Source organism: Strigops habroptila, chromosome 1, assembly GCF_004027225.2.
Source record: "Strigops habroptila isolate Jane chromosome 1, bStrHab1.2.pri, whole genome shotgun sequence".
NCBI classification, from domain to species: Eukaryota; Metazoa; Chordata; class Aves; order Psittaciformes; family Psittacidae; genus Strigops; species Strigops habroptila.
The window spans coordinates 123828239-123849352 of record NC_044277.2 but is presented as its reverse complement, the minus strand read 5'-3'; the positions used below and the strand labels follow the sequence as shown (position 1 = coordinate 123849352).

The 21114-nt window shown below is 40.7% G+C and overlaps 1 protein-coding gene and 1 long non-coding RNA gene across 2 annotated transcripts in view; one reads left to right on the top strand and one right to left on the bottom strand.

Annotated features, from left to right (window-relative positions):
• The window catches only part of SDHAF3 (succinate dehydrogenase complex assembly factor 3), a 32133-nt gene extending 25441 nt beyond the window's left edge, over positions 1-6692 (bottom strand). The window contains exon 1 of the mRNA XM_030502517.2: positions 6408-6692. Coding sequence (XP_030358377.1) covers positions 6408-6569 — 162 coding nt within the window. The 5' untranslated portion in view covers positions 6570-6692. The remainder of the gene's footprint in view (positions 1-6407) is intronic.
• On the top strand, positions 5999-10092 carry LOC115614967. The gene is made up of 3 exons (XR_003993913.2): positions 5999-6154; positions 8531-8663; positions 9848-10092. It is a non-coding gene; the product is annotated as an uncharacterized LOC115614967 (long non-coding RNA).
• Positions 10093-21114: the final 11022 nt, after the last annotated feature.

Below are 21114 nucleotides of genomic sequence, written 5' to 3'. Positions count from 1 at the left end.
TAGGTACACCAAGAAATTACTGGCCTTAGCAGTGGGCAGATGAATCTGAGAGAGAATGACACTTTCCAGATGAGAAGCACCAAATGTCCCTTCCAGTGATGGGCATGCACCATGCACAACTTAGTGGGAATTCCCCAGGTTGCCCCAAGCCTCTCTGCATGAGAAAGCTCCTAGACTGCCTTGATTATCCACAGAGGAGGAGCAGACACGAGCTCATGCTCTAAACCCAAATTTGAAGGAGCACTGAAAGGATGGAAGTGATGCCATAATATGAAAAGGATGCTCTTACCATGAAACTTTGCTATAGGGATCTACATGGTCAACCTTTGCCTTTATTTTTTTCGGTCAAAGGGACAATTGCACATGAATGCCAGATCAGGAAACTCACCAAATCATGGATGCATCAAAGCAAAACTGCAATCTTACACAGGTAGACTTCAAACCTTACAGCAAAGAAGGCCACCAGGAACACCAGGTCAGAGCAGCAGGCTGATTTCCTGTGGCTGGTCTTACCCAAATCCCACATGTTCTTCAATTTATCAGCCACAACTCCGCATTTCTCAGAGAAGTGAGAAACTCTTTCCTGCCTTTTGAGAAGTATCAAAGAAAATTGAGGAAATTGTCTCCAATTTAGTTCTTACAAATTAATACCCAGTGAACACCCTAAGTGGGGGTTAAATACATAAGTCTCAGTAGGAATTTACTCTTAATAAGAAGGTTTTCATCTAGATAGCCATAAAAATCACTAAAAGCAAATTCCAGTGTATCCGGTAATGTTCCAATGACATAGTACTCTTAAATCCTATTTCACAACTTTTATTAAAGTCATAAAATGGCAAAAACCTCAAAGTCGTATTTCACTTCCAAAAAAATGAATTTGTCAGGCAAAGAAAAGATCACTTATATAATGTACTTCACTGAAACTGAGAGCAGAATACAGAAAGTCAGCAGCAGTTTTAGACTTATGCAACCTATATATTTGCCGAAAGACACTACAAAGGGCAACCCACATGTCCCATTCCCATCCCAATCTGACTCCAGCACTGGCCACAGCTTCCTCTTCCACCCGTCCAACTTTCTTTGGCTATCTGCTCTTCAAATTCTCCTTTCAACATCTTGATGCATTTATCAGTGCCAGTAGCTTAAAAATAAATCAAGAAGGGGAGGAAAGACCTTACTAGCCCAAAGAATTAAGAAGCAAAAAATCTGTTAAGAGTATCCACTCACAAGCAGAAAAAGATGTATCAGAACAACTGTTGTGGGAAATAATGAGACCATCCCACAATCACCCTAGCAAACTAAATACTACGAGCAACATGGGCAACGGAAAACAGATTTGATGAATGACAATTACTTGCACCTTATCAAATACCATAGCGATTCAAAAATTAGCCATTCTTGCAAGGCTACGTGACCAGGTTCTCAGACAGATACAATTCCACCTTAATTTTACCAATATAATGCCTAGATTTGTTACCAGGAATGAAAAAAAGTCACCTTTCTTCTGAGTACACAACAGCAGACGCCAGCTGCCTAATCAGCCTCAGTTCATTTGAAAGCTTATAAAAAGGCTTTCAGAGTCAAGAGTGGCCAAAGTATTTCGAAGGCAATTTATTCCATCTATTAGATGTGAGAAAATGTCATGTAATTCTTCAGAATGATTCTGCTCATCTCAAGATAGTCCAGACCTTCTCATCTACAGGGTCAGACTTTTTAAACAAGCTAAGTATGAAATGTTCATTTTCAAAATTAAAAGGAGAATTAACTTAAATGATATAAAACAAATTATTACTGAAATTACTTAGCTGAATATTCTACATCATATCACCTAACTATTCTATGATTCTATGATTTGTAACTTGGAATAAAGTAATCAATATTATCTTAGTATTACCTATTCATAAGTAAGTATTCTCATCAGCTACCATATGATTTAGAAGACTTGAACTACTTCATCATATCTGTCAACATTAATTCAATAGTATTCCAATAATCACTATCAATCTAATTATATCAGCCATCTCCTGTAAACAAGTACCAATTATTTAATTAAAATATTAAATATTTAGAAAATAGAAAGGAACATATATTAATAATTTATATACTTCATTTGAATCTACCTGAACAACCATAATTCTTAAACAACAAAGCTTGCTTTCTTTGTATTGCCCTTTAACACTTTCCAGAGGGTATCAAGACACAAACCATCAATCCAACACCAATGACAGGAAAAACACTAAGTTTACATTGTTCTACTTTTATATAAATGTACATGTACATTAAGATTATTTCTGTCTTATTCACTTAAAAACTCCTCCAAGAATATTCAAAGGATAGTTTTTCTTACTTTGTCAACACGAACAGGTCACTTTAGGTTTCCCATAAAATGACACTGTCTATCTCTACAGTTGGGTTCTAGCATTAAACTGCTCAATTCCACTGCACAACAAACAAGGCGATCCCTTCTCATCTCCTCAATGTGAAAACAATACAAGTCACTGACATACTAAGATAATAGTATTAGTCTCATTTAGGAGCCTCTTTACCTCTTTTCCTCCCATTTATTTTTAAAATTAATCTTAGAAATCTCCCTTTAATGTTCCATCTGTAAGATGGACTGTAAGAATATTCAAAATGCCTGTGCCCCTGTCTGAGAAACAGGCTGAATATTTAGACCCCGCACTGAGATTTGGGTTCTTCCCAAAAGCCACAGAACAGAATCTCACATTAAGGGACTGCAGCAATATTAGAAGCTACGGCTGCTTGAATGCCCTGAGAGATTAAGATTCCTTTAACAGTTCTTTTTAAAGCTTTTACCTGTAGTAAAATCCTACAGTTTTCTCATCATGTATCACAAGAAATAAAGAGAGTTTGCCCAGCTTGTTTTCTTCGCTAAACAATAAATGCAGTTGCCTTGAATTATTTAAATACCAAGGTGGGGAGGAGGGATCATAATCACACAACCATAATGCGATTAAAATGCCAGGCCTATTAACCAAAAAATTAGCAAATATGAATCAAACTGGAGGACAAAAAAAGCATACCACAGGCTATGAACTAGTATAATCAAGCACACAAAGGTCTGACTATCCAATAAAAGCCTGAAGAGTTTTAACAAAAATCAAGTAGTTTCATGTCGAATTAAGTCATCCTTGGAAATTTTCATTCAAAAAGTATATGGGATGGCTTATTAAGATTATACTTCATACTGTAGTCCTTATAGAAAGTCAAGAAACATTGATGCAATCATCATACCCCTAATCTTTACCCTCTGGTGAATATACAGTAAGATATACTATTTTAATATAAATTTCTGAATACTATTTTTCTGTAACATCATGCCACTCTGTACTAGACAACTTGCATGCAATAGAAGACATGAGGAAATAACTTTTCCAGATGGAAGTTGAGTATGGCCAACATTGAAGCACATACAGAAAGGTATATGCGTAACTTAATGAACAAGCAAATAGGGAAGAAAAGTGCTTGACATGCAACATACCAAAATACCGGTAACAGAGCTGTAACTTTGCATTTAACCCCTCCCTCCGAGGGAATATAAACATAATTTTGTATTAATGCTGAAGTGATTTGTTTGATTTGCTTGGTTTGTTTGTTGGTTTGGGGGGTTTTTTGTTTAATGTTTGCTTTTGTGTTTGTTTCTTTTTAATAAAAATAGATACAGAGGCAAGAAGTAAAGCTACTGTTCATGTATGCGAAGTAGCCTATCGCAGCTGACAACTGGGTGCATCGCGGGCACACTGCTGTGTTCTGCAAGAACCGTTCTAGAGCCTCCAGCCTATTTCTGATTCAGAGTGTCTTGCTGCCCAGGAAGGGTGCGAAGAGGACTCCAACAAGAGTGTCTTTCTCTGTTACCTAATCCAAGTTGCCTACAGTCCACCTTCCTCAGTCATCTAGTCCAAGTTTCAAGGGGCTGGAAACCACAACACAGCGTAAGATGCAGCCTGAGGCCTACAGGTCAAAAATGTGGAAGACCAATTTAAATTCTACCCTGATTATTCAGGGGAGGAAAAAATCCCAGAATAAAACAAAAATTAAAGATGAGAAGAGCCACGTTAACTACATGCTATGTAGTTAATATCTCCCAGCATCTTGTTAGATATGTAATATCTTTCAGTATCTTGTTAGAAGACAGGCATATTTGCAAAGTTCTTTATAGGCACACACTCAAAACAGTTATTAGTTTCCTTCAATACATCATAGCTAGCAGCACTAAACATCAGGTTTTAAAATACAACTTCTGTTCCTTGTAGTCTAATTTTTTTCCCAGTTTTCCCTATAATGTACTTTTACAACATTTTAAAACTGAGAAACATTTTCACTACTTGTTTACTTCACAGAAATGGCTAAAGATATTTCAATCTAAACATTTTCTTCCTTTTCTAAAACTATTATAAGGGAGATTTTAGCGCTGAAAATAGTAACCTGCAACTTGTCTTTTTAGCTCATGTTAAAATTGGAAGCAGCGATGCGGAAACATTTTGGCAATATCAAGTAAACGGCAATTGAGAATTACAATACCATCATGCACATTTGAGAGGCAGATACAGATTTTCCTGATTTCAGGATCTATCAGTTGGTAAGAAGCAATTAAACTACACCTCTTCCTTTCCTCTGAAGGGAACACCTGGCACTGTTCTCCTTGCTGGCACCTGATGCCCCAGCACAAGAGTAATGGAGCTGCTTTACCCCCAAGATTCCAGCTACAGCAGGTAGAAGGAATGTGTCAGATCTCCCCACACCACTCTTCTGTTGGTAAAGCAGGAGGCACTGCATGCTACCTGTGCTAACCAGCCTCCACGACTGAAGAGCATACAATTTTCTTCCACAGAAAGTAGTTTTGAGATTCAAAACTACTACCAAACCAGCAGTCCAATGGGCATGAAAATCAATGGGAACCTTGCCTGTAGATCTGTCTCTTGTAGTTGTTTTCATGCTCTAATTAGACTTTTTCCTTTGTGAAGCACTGCTAACATTTGCCTGTGGATTTTGGGGGGGTCTACTAACATGGTGGCATCTGCTGGAGTTCAGGCATGCAGGGAAAGCACCTCAACAGTCTCCTTCCTCTGCCATTTGTGGAACTCCTTACATCCTTATCACTTGTAAACAATCTCCTTTTCTGTCTTGGTGAAACTGGGGACTAAATTCAGAGGGCAAGGTGGCAGGGGGTAAGGAGAGAAGCTATATTCATGTGAGACTTGTTACCTTAGGAAACACTCCAAAAAAAAATGTCACTCAAAAATGAAATTAGTGAAAAAGTTCATAGAACGGTTTGGGTTGGGAAGTGACCTTAAAGGTCATCTAGTTCTAACCCCCTGCCATGGGCAGGGACACCTTCCACTAGACCAGGTTGCTCAAAGCCCCGTCCAACCTAGCCTTGAACACTGCCAGGGATGGGGCAGCCACAGCTTCTCTGGGCAACCTGTGCCAGTGCCTCACCACCCTCACAGTGAATAATTTCTTCCTAATGTCTGACCTAAGTCTCCCTTCTTTTAGTTTAAATCCATTCCCCCTTGTCCTGTCACTACATGCCCTTATAAAAAGTCCCTCTTCAGATTTATTTTAGCCCCCTTTTGGTACTGGAAGGCTGCTCTAAAGTCTCCCTGGAGCCTTCTCTTCCCCAGGCTGAACGAGCCCAGCCCTCTCAGCTCATGGGGAAGCTATTTACACCTATGTATTTAGCTAATTATAATTATACAATTAGCTATGCATGTAGTTATAAATATATACATTTATATAATGTATTATTATAAATTATACAGATAATTGTGTGTCTATTTTTATGTATGTATATATAGCTAATTATGTAACTTGCCATTCTGCTATATATACTTGTGCATAACTGTATGCACAACTATATAGTTGTAATCACGCATAGATAGGATCAAGGATATAAGAACTCTAAAGGATGGCCTGCCCAGAGATGTAGAATTACAGAGAATTTTGTAACTCTAACACATTGACCCTTCAGGGGGGCGTGCCAGAGGAAGACATCCCAAGCAGTCAAACCAGCTGTCCACACCTCAGTGGCCATAAGCAGCGAAGAAGCGAACAGGCATTTCCTATCTCCCTTTCTATCACACATGTCCTTAAACAACGCGAAGTCCGGGACGGGCTGCCACTGCCGCGACAGGTAACAGCAGGTCCGGACACACGCCGGCTTGCGGGAAGCCGGTCCCGCTGACCGGAGCAAGCGTCACGGCCTTGCGCGGGCCTCCCCTGCACGCCGCCGGGCGCCGCCGCTCCCGGCCCGGGGAGGGGGCAGACAAGCGGCGGCTGCGCGGCACCCGCCGGCAGCGAGGGCCGGGCTCGGAGCCACCCGGCGTGCCCGCGGCTCGGGAGGCGAACCCCGTCAGATCTAGCCCCGCGGGGCGGCGGGCACTTGCCTCCCATTCCCGCAGGAAGCGCTGGGCCTCGGCGGGCCCCGCCGCCTTGTGCTTCCTGAACTCCTCCTTCACGTAGCGGTCCCCCAGCTCCCGCAGGGCCGCCGGCAGCGCCCGGTGCAGCAGCAGGATCCGCCGGTACAGGCGCCGCGCACCGCCCGGCATGGCGACAGCACAGCGGGGCCCGGCGGAGCCTCAGGCGGCCGCACCGGGGGCGGGGCGAGGGGGCCGAACTCCGGGCAAGGCAGGGCCCGGGCCGGGAAGGGACTCTCCGAGCTGGGTAGGGAAAGGCCGGGTAGGGCATAGCAGGGCAGCGACTCTGCGCACTTGCCGGCTTCAGTGACTGAGGAGTGTAAGCGCGCCTTGGAGCTGGAGCTCTGCTTTGCATCAGTGACCCATAGAATACCAAGTTGGAAGGGACCTCAAGGATCATCCGGTCCAGCCTTTCAATCCCATGTATTTCAATTCCAAATTAGAGTACATTGCAGAAATGCAAAATTAAGAGACCAACAGTGATAAACTCGTCCATTTGAATTTTCTGTTTGGCTGTATGTCCGTGTGTGTGCATGCAGTTGTGTAAGTGTACACATACATTTTAAAAATCAGATTGTTTCATTAATTCCGTGAGAAGATGGTCCACTGGATGTTAATGAATTTAAAAGTGAAGAACAGGTAAATCTAAAAAGAAATTAATCAGAACAGGAATCTTCTCTGTTCTATTAATGAATGGAGTACTGATAAACAAGGCTTCTTATTAAAAAAAAAAAAAAAGTCGTCTTTTTAGATCAGAAAATAGCACCAAACAAACTTGGAGTCTGCTGAAAATTTATCTGCACCGTGTTCATCTGTGCAGTGTTTAAAAGGTTACCAAGAAATTCAGTTGCAAATATTACTTTAAAATAGGTGGGGGGTGAACAAGCGATTTGCATTGTTTCAAAAAGATGTGTGCAGATGTCAGGGATCACGATAAAAAATTAAAGCCCAGTTAATTTTTAGCTCTATTTCCACCACCAAAGGAACAAACTGCACTTTGTACTTGGGCAGAATTTGGCACAAATTAATTAGTCCACTAAAACCAAGCTTAAATTTGATTTACCTGCATTTTTAAGCATGAGTGAGAGATGAGAGGAGACATAGTAAGAAATCTCACTGCCTCCACGGGGCTGCCCAGGACTTTGTGCCACCTCAGTGTTACCATCAAGCTCCGCTTTGTTACCTTCCAAGTACCTTTGTTACATCTACAGCCTGAGCTTTCCATAAAGTTTTTCAGCTGCTTAACATCACATCCAACCCGCCCACATGGAAAAATCTTCAAATGCCAACAGTTGTGGGTATTTTGGAAAAAGCAGAGTCTGAAAATCAGGCGGTGGCAGCAGTGACAAAAGCCCTGTCTCATCACAGGTGCCTGTTAGGCTCCTTCCAGTCAGTCAAATCGTTGATGCTTTGAAACAAAAAGGAAACATTTCCATAGGCCCAGGGAGCATTAAGCTTTCCCAGAACACTCAGAAACGTCATAAAAATGCACTGCTTCATCAAAAGCTCACTACTGTTTCTTGATGTTTATTTATTCTCCTAAGTACTTTGGTGATGGAAAACTGGAGCTCCCAGTAACACAAAAGTTAATACTGTTGTAGTTTCACTTTTTCTCACTGTCCGTTTCCAGTTCTCTTTGTGCCTGTGATGCTCTCAATGGACAGGCCCTGCTAGAGGAGGTCTGAGCCTCAAATTGTTTGGTCTTGCTATATTTTCAAAATGTTTTTTCTGCAGACATTTCTTTGAGGAAGGATTTCTGGACTTAATGCATTTTGTCTACCCCTGTGCCCTTCAGTATGTTCAGATTTTTTAAAGATTGGGGTTAAAAACCTTACTTGCTTTATGAGGTTTTGCATTCATTTACAGAATTTATTTACATTTATTTTTAAATAATGACCACCATACTTATATTGCACAGTGATAGCTCTCTCCTTGCTATATTCACCCTGCGTGGTTTTTAGGAGTCCTTTTCCTTTAGTGGCCTGCTTAAGCCCTCTACTGGGCACTTGCTTTGTGGCTCAAATACTAACCGGGATGCACCAGCCAGATCTGTGATCTTCAACGTTTTTTACACCTTGTCTTTCTGTCCACAGAGACCAAACCCCATTTTGCCCATCCTCGGGGGCAGGTGGCTCCTGCCCAGAAGAAGAGGAGGATTCTTGTAGCATCTCTGCATCTCCAGGTTGCTTCAGCCTTTCCTCTTTCAGGCACTGACAGAGGAGCAAGGTAAACTCCCCATGGGGCAGAAGATAGAGCTCTAAGCACAGCAAGCAGTTTGATAACAGACTAAGTTGTCAGGCTTTGCCCATTAACTCTTTTTATATCCCAAAGTCCTCGAAGGGCTCTGCGCTGTCAGGGAGCGTGTAGAGTCTGCAGAGGTAGTCGAATGCCATATCCCTTGTGTATGGGCACAAAAAGACTCCCCGTCAGAACTATTAAGATATAATAAGATATTAGAGGTATTATTTCCATATAATGACCTCTCAATCATCAGGACTCAAAATATCTATGCCACAGCTGGGGTCCAGACACAATTTTAGCTAACATGCATGAGAGCATTTCCTCCACTTGCCTCTTGCAGACACCTGGCCATGCTTCCAGGCAGCACTGCTTCTGTGCAGGGCACTGGGGCATCTGTGCTGCTGACCCCGGTGTTCCACCGCCTGGGAGCACTTCTTAGCTTGCACCACAGAGGCACCTCAGGAGAGGGATTCATCCCACCGATTTTGGGCAAATGGAGGCAGTTAATACCTTCTTCTTTTCAGCTGTCAGTAGAAGGATGTAGTGGGGTATATGTGATTTAGATACCCCATAAAGGATTTTTCTGTATCCAACTGGGCTTTTGAGCACTGGCTCAGTGTTAGTTATGCTAAAATCAGAGTTGATCCTACAAAGAGACCAGAGTATCTCTGTGCCATACTCCATAGTGCCTTTGGATCTGGGGAGGCAGCATCAGCTTTGCCATAGGACGGCACAAAGGCAAGCAGTGGCTTAGCCAATATACTAAATCTTTCTTTATGTGGCTAGGACTCTGTGAGTAACATCTCAGCCTTTCCCCAAGGATACACAAGAGATCTGTGGTAAAGCATAGATGCAAAGTGCTGTAGTTGCTTAGCCACATTTCTGAGCTAGGAGCAAAACAGATGTTGACCCTGTGAATCTGCCAGAGTGGCCAGGTTCTTTGCTACAGTCCTAACTCCGAATGTAGAAAGACTGGATGAACATTTCCGTGTTTATTTTTTTCTTTTATCAGTAATGTGTTGACTAAAGAAGATGAAGCTGAAGTATTTATTGAGCTGTTATAATTGCTGTAATTTTAAAAATTATCAAGAGCATCCTGAGAGGAGTTCTTTTTGTGAATCAAAATAAATATTAAATATAGAATGCAATGACATGATATTCCTTTCCAGAACCGTTGGTAGTCGTGACGAAGCTAAATTGTATTGTCATCTGGAAAAAACCAGGATAATCTCCAATCTTCTTCCTTAAACTGTAGATAAATATTAAAGTATAGTCTAATTTCCTGCTATTAAAGAAAAAAAAAAACCCAACATATATTCCTGTGCTGTTTCCTATTTTTGCATTGTGCAGATCACAACAAAATTGCATCTCTTCAGAACTATGAAGTTTTTAATAAACTCTCTAAATATTCAAATAGATTCAAGACAGTTCCTTTTTGCATACTATTCCAGACCAAGGCAGACTCTTCTGATTCAGAAGCCAAGCCAGAGATCTGTTATGATGGCGCAAATTGCCTGCTAAATATTCTGCGGCATCTTCCAGTGTGCCTCATAAACTAAAGACACAGAATTATCCCTTCTTTGTGGGAAACAACTGCAAAATGAATAGTTTCATGAACGACTTCTTAGGAAAAGCCCTGGGTAATTGGAGGGTGCTTCTGCCTGTGTCGAATTGGAGTAGAGCTCTGTCATTGATGCAACAGGAGCAAAATGAGTCCTAGCAGGGGATAGTCTGCTTCAAAACTCACCGAAGAGTTAGACATGCAAACTATTATGCATGGATGATGTTAAAAAATGGACCAGCTCTTTCCCCAAGGCTTGGGGAAACACAAGCTGATGAAGATACCAACCATGTTTGCTGTTGGCTGCAAAGACAGCTGTCCATGCCTGGCCCAGATGAAACTGGCGTTCTTCACACAGGCTGTGCTTGGTGTGCCCCAGGCTGGGCAGCAGGGCACAGTAGTGAAAGCAGCACAGATGGTTTTCATTCAAAAGCTCCATTTCAGTGAGGGTAAAAAGATGCCATAATAAATGCTGTTTGGTGTAACTTGTGTGAATGGCTTCAGGTACTCATGTGTGCATCTCACAGTAGGATGAAACCAAATAATAGAAAGTATTTTTATGAAATAAATAAATAAATAAAGTACATGATGATTTTGGAAGGGAGAGACAGCCAGCTGCTCCTGAACTTCAGTCAATTGCATTCTTGGCGTGTTGATAGCTTTTGGACATTAAAAGGAAGTTCTGCTTTGGTTCAGCTTATGCTTGAGCAGCTCATTCATTGCAGGATTTCTTCTTCTTTCATCTGAAGTGTATGATCTGTATCATCCAAAATACATTTTTTTGACAGTCAAAAGAAGCAATTCCTGAGGAAGTTCTGTGTGCCTCCTGCAGACTTGAAAGATGACACATGTGTTGGAAATCTCCAGAGAATTTAGCTGCCAAACTCTGTCAAGTTTCTGCTTCAACATGTGTGAGTAGAGCTTTGCAGTAAGCCAAATGTAGGCAGCTTCCCACCAGGCTCGTACACGGACCCTCCTGCTCACCATCTCCCCACCTTCCTCTCTGCAACTCTCCTCTCCTTAGTCCAGTGCCAGATTTTGGGGCAGAGAGGCACCAGCACTTTCAGATGATTGTGAAAGAAAGAAAGTTGCAAAGAACCTATGAGGGTTTCCTCTAATCTCATTTTCAGAAACATCTACTATTCAGCTGAAACATTCTAAGAGTTCAACTCTGTGAACTGATGAAAAAATAAAATTTTGGGTAGAATGGTTAAGGAACATCAAAACTCAATGTAATGACAGGCAAGATATTTTTAGGGGAAAAATCCTACACCTTCATTTATAGGCAGTGGTGCCAAAACAGACTGTGAGCTAAAAATCTTTTTGTCCTTAAGCTATTATTGGTTTCAACAATCAAAGAAAACACCCAAAAGATGTCCTATATTACAAAACGATTTTTCTACTTCTAATAATTCAAACAGAAATTGAAAATGTCAATATTTAGGATCACCGTGTGTCTTCTTTTATGAACAATCTTTTTGACAAATACACTACTAATCCACATGGTTACTCTGCCACATATGCTGTTCTGTTCAACCACATTAGAATTCTATAAAAGTTGCAATTTCTCCTATTAACTCACATAAACACAGTTTGAAAGATCACGTTTTGTTATTTCAAATCTAGTATAAAGTGTGCACCATTCATAGGTAAAGGTTTGCTTTGGTGGTCTACTTAGTCATTGTAAAACATAAAGCTATGCAAAGATGCTTCTGCAAATCCATCAAAATTGCTTCCAGAAGAAGACAAAAAGAGCACATAAATTGTTATGTTGATGATTGTAACAGAGGGGAGAAACAGAAAAAGGGAGAAGGTGGCCAAACTAAATAAATGAATATTTTGAAAAGCTGCAGAAAAGACCATATGTGTGCAAATGTAAAACCATTCACCAGCCTTAGAGCCTCAGGAGGGGAGCAGGAGTGAGCCCCTTCTGAAAACCAGTGTCCATGGATCCTGGGAGCTCCAGATGACATGCTGTCAGGCCCTGAACTCTAAACTCAGGGAATAAAACTAGCTAGGCTACATCACTTCTAAGCTTTCAGCCCAGCTTCGCATTAGCCCAAGGGGAATTTAAAACACAACATAAACATGTGCTTAAATGAAGTTAGAAGAAATCTTGTTGTCCTGTCTCCTGTTTTAATTAAATATGTTTTATATGAAAAGCATAGCTTACAAATGCAAGCTGTGTGGTTTCTCTGGCAGCATTGCAGCTCTAAATAAACACACTATAGTATTATTTTGTTTGCTTTCTTCCCTAATTAAGTTTTAAAAGTTTCCTCAGCTCTCTGTGTGGCTGCTTCAGTTTTGGCAGCAGCACTGTGGCAAAGGGGACTGGGAAGATTATGCTTTCTCTTTTTCTTCCATCCACTGAGTAGACCAATCACAGATCGATTGGAAATCCCTTCTCATTTTTTTATGATATAGAGGTGACAGACTACATGCCACAAGGGAAGCATGAGCGCCATGGATCATACTGGTGTGCGAGCCCATTCCCTCCCACTGGGAGAGAAACAAAGCAGTTGACAACACTGATGATGGGAGGTGCCTGTAAATGCCAGACTGTGCTGCACACTTTAGAGAAGAAATCAGAGCTGAAACACAAAATTTGAAGCCAAACATTATTTTCGTCATCCTTTGAGGGTGTTTGGATTTCTCCTTCTACCTTCTCAGAGGCTACAGGTTTTCAGGTTCAAGGCTTTGCTATAAAACTGTTAGCGTTTCACAAATCCGATCGTTGTCTGTGGTTTAAAATGAAGCATGTATAATCCAGCATCATTGATCATTTTGGCACAAACAATATGCTATCAGCAAAGCACATTTCCCATCTCAGGCTCTTCCTAGCATTTTGATAGCCCTCTGAATGCTGAATGCACCCAGTCTGTCCAGGACAATTTATCATACTGGCCAAGTACTGGAATACTTAACTGACCTTGCATTAAAACGCTTGACATTATCTTTGATGTGAAGTGCTGGATAGGCATCTCTTGTCTCTATCCAGTTTCTGATGTTGTGATAATCAGGAAAACAAATCCGACGTGAAACTCTCTAACTCTGTAGCTCTGTAACTGTCCATGCCTGTTTGTGTGTGCTCTCTACCCTGAAACTCAGCACCACACTGCAGTCTGGGGAGTATCTGGATGGCTACTCGTCCTGAGTTTATTATTCACTGGATCTGGTAATATCTGGGATTGCATTTCTTGGTAGTCGGGATTTTCCTTTGTGGTTTCTTGGTGTAACATCATGTATTAATGGTTGAGATTCAGGATGGAACTGTAGGATACCACATGAAAAAAAGGTAGCTTTAGCATAAATACTCGAGGTTCCTTAAACACGTTTCATCCAACAGCGCTATCACTGTTCATCAATTCCTCCCTCCGCCCCCTTCCCAAACCACCTGAAGGCAGGATCGGTAGTGATCAAAAGACATGCTGCATTTCTTAGTATTGAAATTATTACATCTGTGAAATATGGTTTTTAATAATGAGTTTATTGCTGTTTGCTTTGTGAATTATGGCTTTGCACTTCTCCTAAACCAAAACAAAAGTTATTTACAAGGTGCCACAGGAATAATTTTTAGATTGAAAAACAAGTAAGTTAGCGATCACAAACTCCTCGCTGATTTGGGAAAGTGCCATTTGTTTTTTTACTTCTTTGAGACTTAATTTTACACTGAGATGTTGAATGTTCTTGTATGCCATGGAACAGTGGCAGCAAAAGCAAGCTGTAGGGGAAAAAATTATCAACTGTTTCAGTCTAACATGTTAGATAGTAGGATGGTCACAATCTCTTCAAAAGAAAAAAGTTGGAGACCTTCCACTGATTGGAGGTAGCAACTACAAAGTGCCATGCACTGTTTATTGTCCTTTTTTTTTTTCACCATATGTAAATTATATCATTCTTATATTAATCAATAAGGTAGAAAAAATAACATATATTTTACAATCCTTGACAATGAGTCTTGGAAGCAAAGTGTTTAATGGTGCAACAATGTACTTCCGGAGCTAAGGGTGAAAACAGCATTCTGTAGGAAAGCTGATTTTTCCTTGAGCTCTAAAATTCAAATATTTGCTGCATCATGTTCAGAAACTGGAGAATCCTGCCCAGATCTACGATACAGTCTGTATTTCAAATGTCAGGTTGCTTAAGAAATGGATACCCAGAATTAAGCCCACCTTTAAAAAATATCGCAGCATTAATATCTGGCAAGTTTTACTGCGATCAAGAGATCTTTTTTTGAGCATACCATGAGCTGTACTGGAGGGGGTCAGTACTTCAAAAACTCTTCAAAAGGAGAAGAACTGTATCCCTTCTGTTGTTCAGCTTCATATATCAAAATTTTGCTCTTCGCAGCTTCCAGAAGGCTTTGCTGTGACTCATTTACTGTCTTCCTGCACTCCGTTTTCAAAGTTATGCCCTGGGAGCAAAACTTCTCATTTAAGACCTGGATTTCAAAGCACTCTAAAATCCACAGGCATCTCCAATGTGTTTTGAAAATTGTTATACCTCATCAGAGCCAGGGGCAACATTGTCCATGCAGGTCTGAAGTCAGTTGGTTTAGCAGGTCTTCAGATAATACCCCTTCTTTTAACTTTCCCAGGAGGACTGCATTTAAGATGCTCTGAAATCCACTGAGATATGATGATGATCTTGAAAACTCAGTTGTGACAATGATTGCAGGACAGTTCACGGTGCAAATTTGGGGACATTTCCCCTCCTCTCCCTACTTATAACAATTTTTGATTCTTTATTTTTTCATGAACAGCTCATTAACCCTCAGAGAAATCTGAAGGTATGAATCCCATGAAATAGGTACATGTTACAGTCTGATACTAAGCTCTTCTTTTCGGCTGGGCAAACTGATATTACTGAAATTTGGTTAACAGCCATTTCAGAAATATTTAACGGTACTGATTGACTAGAAAAAGAGTAAAACAAAACTGAAAATTGCTTTTCTGATTCTAGAACACAAATCATTTTTCTTGCTGTCAGTAAATGCTTTCAATTCCTGCTCAGCTATTGTCTGTATGATACATGTGCTGTTGTACAAGCAAAAAAAACCCAGATATGCCACACCAGTAGTGTGTGCATGTATCTGCATATACCTATTTTTATATAAATGTATATACATATACATACACCCCTATGCCCCTCCAAACACACATATGCCCATATACACACACATAAACAAGTGCACACAAAACAGTTGTGTTATTGTAGTGGTCTGAAATAATGTACCAAAACCATATTTCTCTGTTTTATTTTGTAATCAGATTTTTTAAGGCTTTTTAAACTGTGACTTTTTTTTCCTTCTTTCTGGTAATTCATCACAGTACTTCCCACAATATAAGCTGTACCCTGTGCATGTGTACTTGACACTCACCAGTTGCTTTGCATGCTTGCATTTCAAAATGTGCCTTCAGCTACATCAAGATTGTCTGTGAGTACTACATCTACATTCAACAGATGGGAAGCTTAGGAAAACAAGGACATCCTGCAGACCTAGCACTCAGTAAGGCAGTGGCAAAGATGACACAATAACTGAAGACTTTTTTGAGTCCCAATTCAGTGCTTTAGCCAATAGCTCATATTGTCTTTGAGGTTTGCACAACTTTGTATTAATGCACACTGTGACAGTGTGATGGCTTTTATTAAAAACTTTTTGGGCAATACGTCGTCATTGTGTGATGTGGCCTATACAAAACCATAGACTTATGGGAAATTTAGTAGAATCTTTCTATATACACTGTAGAGGCTCTCTCAACAAAGGGAACATGCAGTTATCAAGATTTGAAGCTTTAACCCTAAAATGAACAGAAAGATGTTCCCGCAGCAGAGCTGCAAATGCCCCAAGCAGCAAAAGACTTGAAAGATACTGATTGTCTCTGATTGATACTGAGTAACAGAAGTATGTCTTAAGGCAAGATTAAAGAGGAAAAATAAAACAGCATGACAAAAAAAGAGTTTTTCCCCTTACACTTCAGTAGTTACAAAATATTCTTCTGGCTCTTTAATTGCAGCTTGCAAAGGCTCTATACTGAGTCATTTAGTTTCAGTAACAACCCTGTCCTAGCCTTCTTATTGGCATTTACTCCTATGCCACCCACATTGAACTCCAAATCTGGATCCAAGGATTGCTGAGCTGTGAAGACTGTGTTTGTATAATTCTGCCAGTAACCACCCATATAACCTCAGAAGAATCAAAGAGAACTAAAGATATTCTGAAACATTCAGAAGTCATATGAACATCTCCTACCGGGAGATGCTCACAAGTTTAAGGATATTTTATATGCGTCCTATTCCATTCTCTGGTTGGTCTTTCCAGGGTGGACAAGGATAGGAAGGGGTCCAAGATGACTCTTTGTGTTTGGTCATTTAGCAAAATAGTTTTGTATTCCATCCATCTCACTTGCAGATGGTGGTAAGTCAAATCTCAGCACTGTGCCACACTGCAGGACCAGAGGAAGGCAACTGAGTGTTGCCACAGTGTGAAAAAGCATGTTTAAAAGGAGACGAGGACTAAAAACTGCTAAGAATGATTAACATGGCTATGCTGTTTACCCATGCCACAGTTGGCTCATTCACTATCTAGTAATCATCCCTTCCTCTGCGAAGTGTCCCCTTTTTGCCTGCTTGCTGAAGAAAATTGACACATACCCAGGGCCAACAGGAGGTCAAGGCAAGAGCAGAGCACCTTGCTTTCCTGGCTTCACCCTTCACCTGAGGAGTTCCCATGTCTCGTTTTACTGTGTCCAAGAGGAGTTCTGTCTTTAGGCTCGACAGACAATGCCTTAAGGCTGGATACAAAGTGTTCATCACTTCTAGCGTCTGAATTAAGTGTCCTAAGGATGGCACAGGTTCTGCATTCCTGAAAAGCAGGTCGTTCCAGGATGTCTCAAAGTGAGCACCCAAAGGTGAATAAGGCCAGCTCGCTCCTGAAGTGTGTCCAGATGGAGACTGCAGCTCTGTGCATACAAAGCTTAGTTCATCTCTACACACCTGTGTGAAGAAGATACATCTTTATGCATCCACATATGCAAGCAGACCTCTGTATTGAAAACAGGAAAACAGAAAATTATGTGGAAGCCCCCTCCCAACTCTGTTTAACTGGCAATAGCTGTAATCTGGCACACCTGAAGACAAATGTTCTTCCATCTGTGTTTTTAACCAGGCTGCTTAACCCTCCCACCTTTATTTTCTCAGACTTTATTAATATTTTTCAAGCATTTAGCTACCTTTCTTTTCAAGCATTTGACTCCTCATTCTCCCGACACAGACAAACAAAATGGGTTGATGGTTTCAGGTTTAAGTAATGAATTTTTCTCAATTTTCTCTGACTCCAGGCTGCTTTGCCTGGGATGCATTGGCTGTGTGGAAGATGTTTATTTGTAATAAAGATACATCAAAATCCCCCGTATCCACTGGAAATTATAAACATAGAAATATCTCCATGAGTTTTTGGTTTGTTAAAAAAACCTTGTGTTTACAATTACTATATTTAGGTCTCAGTTTGATGTCATAGTGTTGCTTTAAACAAATAACCCAGGCAATGCAGTGTTTTTCGGAAGGGGAGTGAAGGTTACCGCTGACTGTCTTCTTGCTGGCCAAGACATTCAGCAGATTTTTGGGGTCTGGATGAAAAAGTAAAACCAACCCATCCTTTATTATCTGAACAAGTATTTTTTCTTAACAGTCCCTATGTAACCAAGTTCATGGGAAATGTATGTAGAAGTCAAACAAGGGAAGAGAATAACTAGGTGGACTCTACAGAGTGTTTGATTATTACCCGGAATTATTGTGGAGAGCACCCATGGACATTTACACATGCCAGCATAAAAGGCAGAAGTTTTATATCAGCACTAATGACAAGTGTCATGCTTATGGTTTTCAGGCTGCATCTCAGTTGATTACTGCAGTGAGAAACCACTAACATACATGACCACTTGCAGAAGTCATGGTGGCATGGTAATGTAGGACAGCAGGCCAGAAGTCTGCATCTGATTTATGTTTTATTCTTTATTAGGTGCCACTGTGTTTAACATGAAAGTTCACATCCCATAATAGCTCTGTTTAAAGAAGTTACAGATATCGGAAAATATGGAAGACATTTTCTTGCTCTTGACTTTTTTTTCTCAATACAATATAGCCATTCAGAACCAAAACCCAGGATGTCATATCCAAACAAGCAGCTTCGCAGATACACACATTCCTGTTTCGTCCCGGACCCTGAATGCTGCCAGTCAGGAATCAAATGCCAGTTCTGACGCTCTGAAATTATTTGTGGAGGGAAATCCAGCCCACAGTTGTCCCATTGCTAGCATCCCTACATCCCCTGCAGGGGATGTGCAAATCCAATATACAGAAGGATATATGTGCTGTATGTCGCCTGGTAAGGACTTGCTGTAATATTTTGACTATCAGATCATTTTTATCACACATTTCTGTTTTCCTGCTCTGAGGAAGACCATTTTTAGATCTATATAATTGCAGACTGAACTAATAACACCTTACCATTTTTTTCTTTTCTGTGTTTTGCTTTTCTCCTTCTGACTCCTCCCTCTTCCCCGCTCTGCTTTTCTTCCTTGCAAACAGCACTGTGAAAAGCCCGTTGTTGAGCAGTGGGGTGGTGACATTAGGGTCAAATCCCTACCCCTTCACTCGCATTCCCTCTTGTCCTCTGTAAGGGATGAAATCTAAGTGAGAGAGTAGCACGCTATTGTGTTTGTACAGAGCTTTGTACTACTTGCTTATGTTATACAAGATGCTGCTCCAGATCGAGCACATTCTTGACTCCCGCTAAATCCCATGCATAACGGTACTCAAGTCTCCGTGGATTAGGGTGATCACTTTTAATGCAGAGCTTTACGTCAATGCATTGTTTCTATTTGCTGCTCTTGCTTCTGTGCACAATATTCACCATTTTTGGTCAGCCTGGATTTTCTTCTTGCCACCTAGAGGCCTATACAACCCTGAACTAGATCTAATCCATGCTGCATCTCTCAGCTCTGGACTGCTTTCATGAACTGGAGCCAAAGCCTTCATTTCCGCACAGTATATTCCTCTCCTGGATGCTACAACATTTTCAACCCAGTGGTGCTCACTGAGTAAACTGGCACAGCCTACCAGTTTAGAAAGCAAGTATGATGATTTTCAGAGGTGCTGGTTCTGCTGAACTGCATCATCTTGTTGAGGTAACAGAACTAAAAATTATAGGAGCAGAGCTGATGGACTACAAGGGATTTAAAAATTATACACTTTGAATGTAAGAAGTGTGAGCTGGTAGGAAATTTATTCTCTTTGCTATCATTAGCATTCACATTTCCAGAAACAGACATGTTTTGATTGCCTCCTTTATTTATTTTTAATAACACTATTTGCAAGAGAAATACCCTACTGCTGGAGCACTGTGCGTTTGGGGTTGATTAGGTATAATTTTCTGCATTAGACTTATAGAGATTGCATCATGTTAAGAGAAAAATGCATTAATAGTAGTGCGGTGCAGAAATCAGGACTGTGTCGGTTTAGGCTATCAGAAACCCCTGCTTACATGTATCTCTCAAGAGCAGAGGAAGTGCATTTTTGCATTTTGGAACTCATTTGTGGATTTCAGCTGGTTATACCCAGTGTAAGTTGCTTTAACTCCTTTTTTCCTCTGACAGCCACTAGTGAAGGCAACAGAGAAGCTTTGTACCATCAGAGGATTTGGCTCATGTTTTGCTTGCCTGTTTATTTGTTTTCCAACTGACAATAAACAAGTGGTATATAAGTAAAATACCTATTTTCCGGTTTGCAGTTCCTATTGTATTACTTGAGGTATCTGCAGATGTTCTTCTGATTTATCATCCTGCCTCTCAGAACGATGACATCCCCTTTCCTTGTGGAGTTGAATCTGTGCTGTTTTCTGCATATAATCCTCCTGCAAACACTCTTACAGCCATCTGCGTTGGCCGGTAGATGTCATTGTGTTTCCACGGCAAGAGCACATCAAACATATTCATCTGGCTGCAAATGCATGTTCAGTCTTGCAAACAATGCTGTTGACTATTTAGGACATTTTCTACCCTGCAGCAAAATATTTGTTAGAGATGCTTAGCCAGAAAAGAGTGAAAATTAAGTTCCAAGCATTTGATAGCTGTGACTAACTAGCCAGAATACCCCTGGTCTCAGCTAATGTAGTGCCAATGGTGTTATACAAACATAGCTTACTCAACAGGACACAAATCATTGTTAATAAACTATTACAAAAGATGCCAACAGAAGAGGACAGAAATAATGTCTCATGGATTAGCCAGCTTCTTTAAGTAACCAGCTTGCTTTGCTGTGAGGTAATCTGCTCTTCAGTACTCAAAGAGACAGGACTGAGGATTTATACTTCTGAACTTTTTAGACCTTTGGAGTGTAATGAAATCTGTGGCTGCAGCCTGTTATTTTTCAGCTATTTTATCCTGGACTATGTTAACAGCTTCCTAATTTGCATGATATAATAATATTTGTGATGTAATTAGAAAGTTCCATTTGAGGTCAAAATATGGTAGCAATAGAGAAGCAAACACTTGGCAGTAATCCCAGAGGTAGGGTTTTCCAGAAAGTCTGACATATTTTTTATCAGCAAAAACTCAAGAGACATCATTTTAAGTTTTATTTTTAACCATCGTTTCATAAACTTAATGAATGTAAACGGGCTTTGATATCTAAAAAGCTACATTCTCAATTACAGCTCATTTCCCAAGCTAAAGAAGCAGCACAAGATGAACAGAGGGTGAAGTCAGCTTGCGACATCCACACTGGAAATGGCACACAGGGCCAAATTCCCCGCTGGCAACAACCAGCGAGGCTCTGCTGGCTCTAAGAACACAGGAGACCCTTGACAGATTCAGC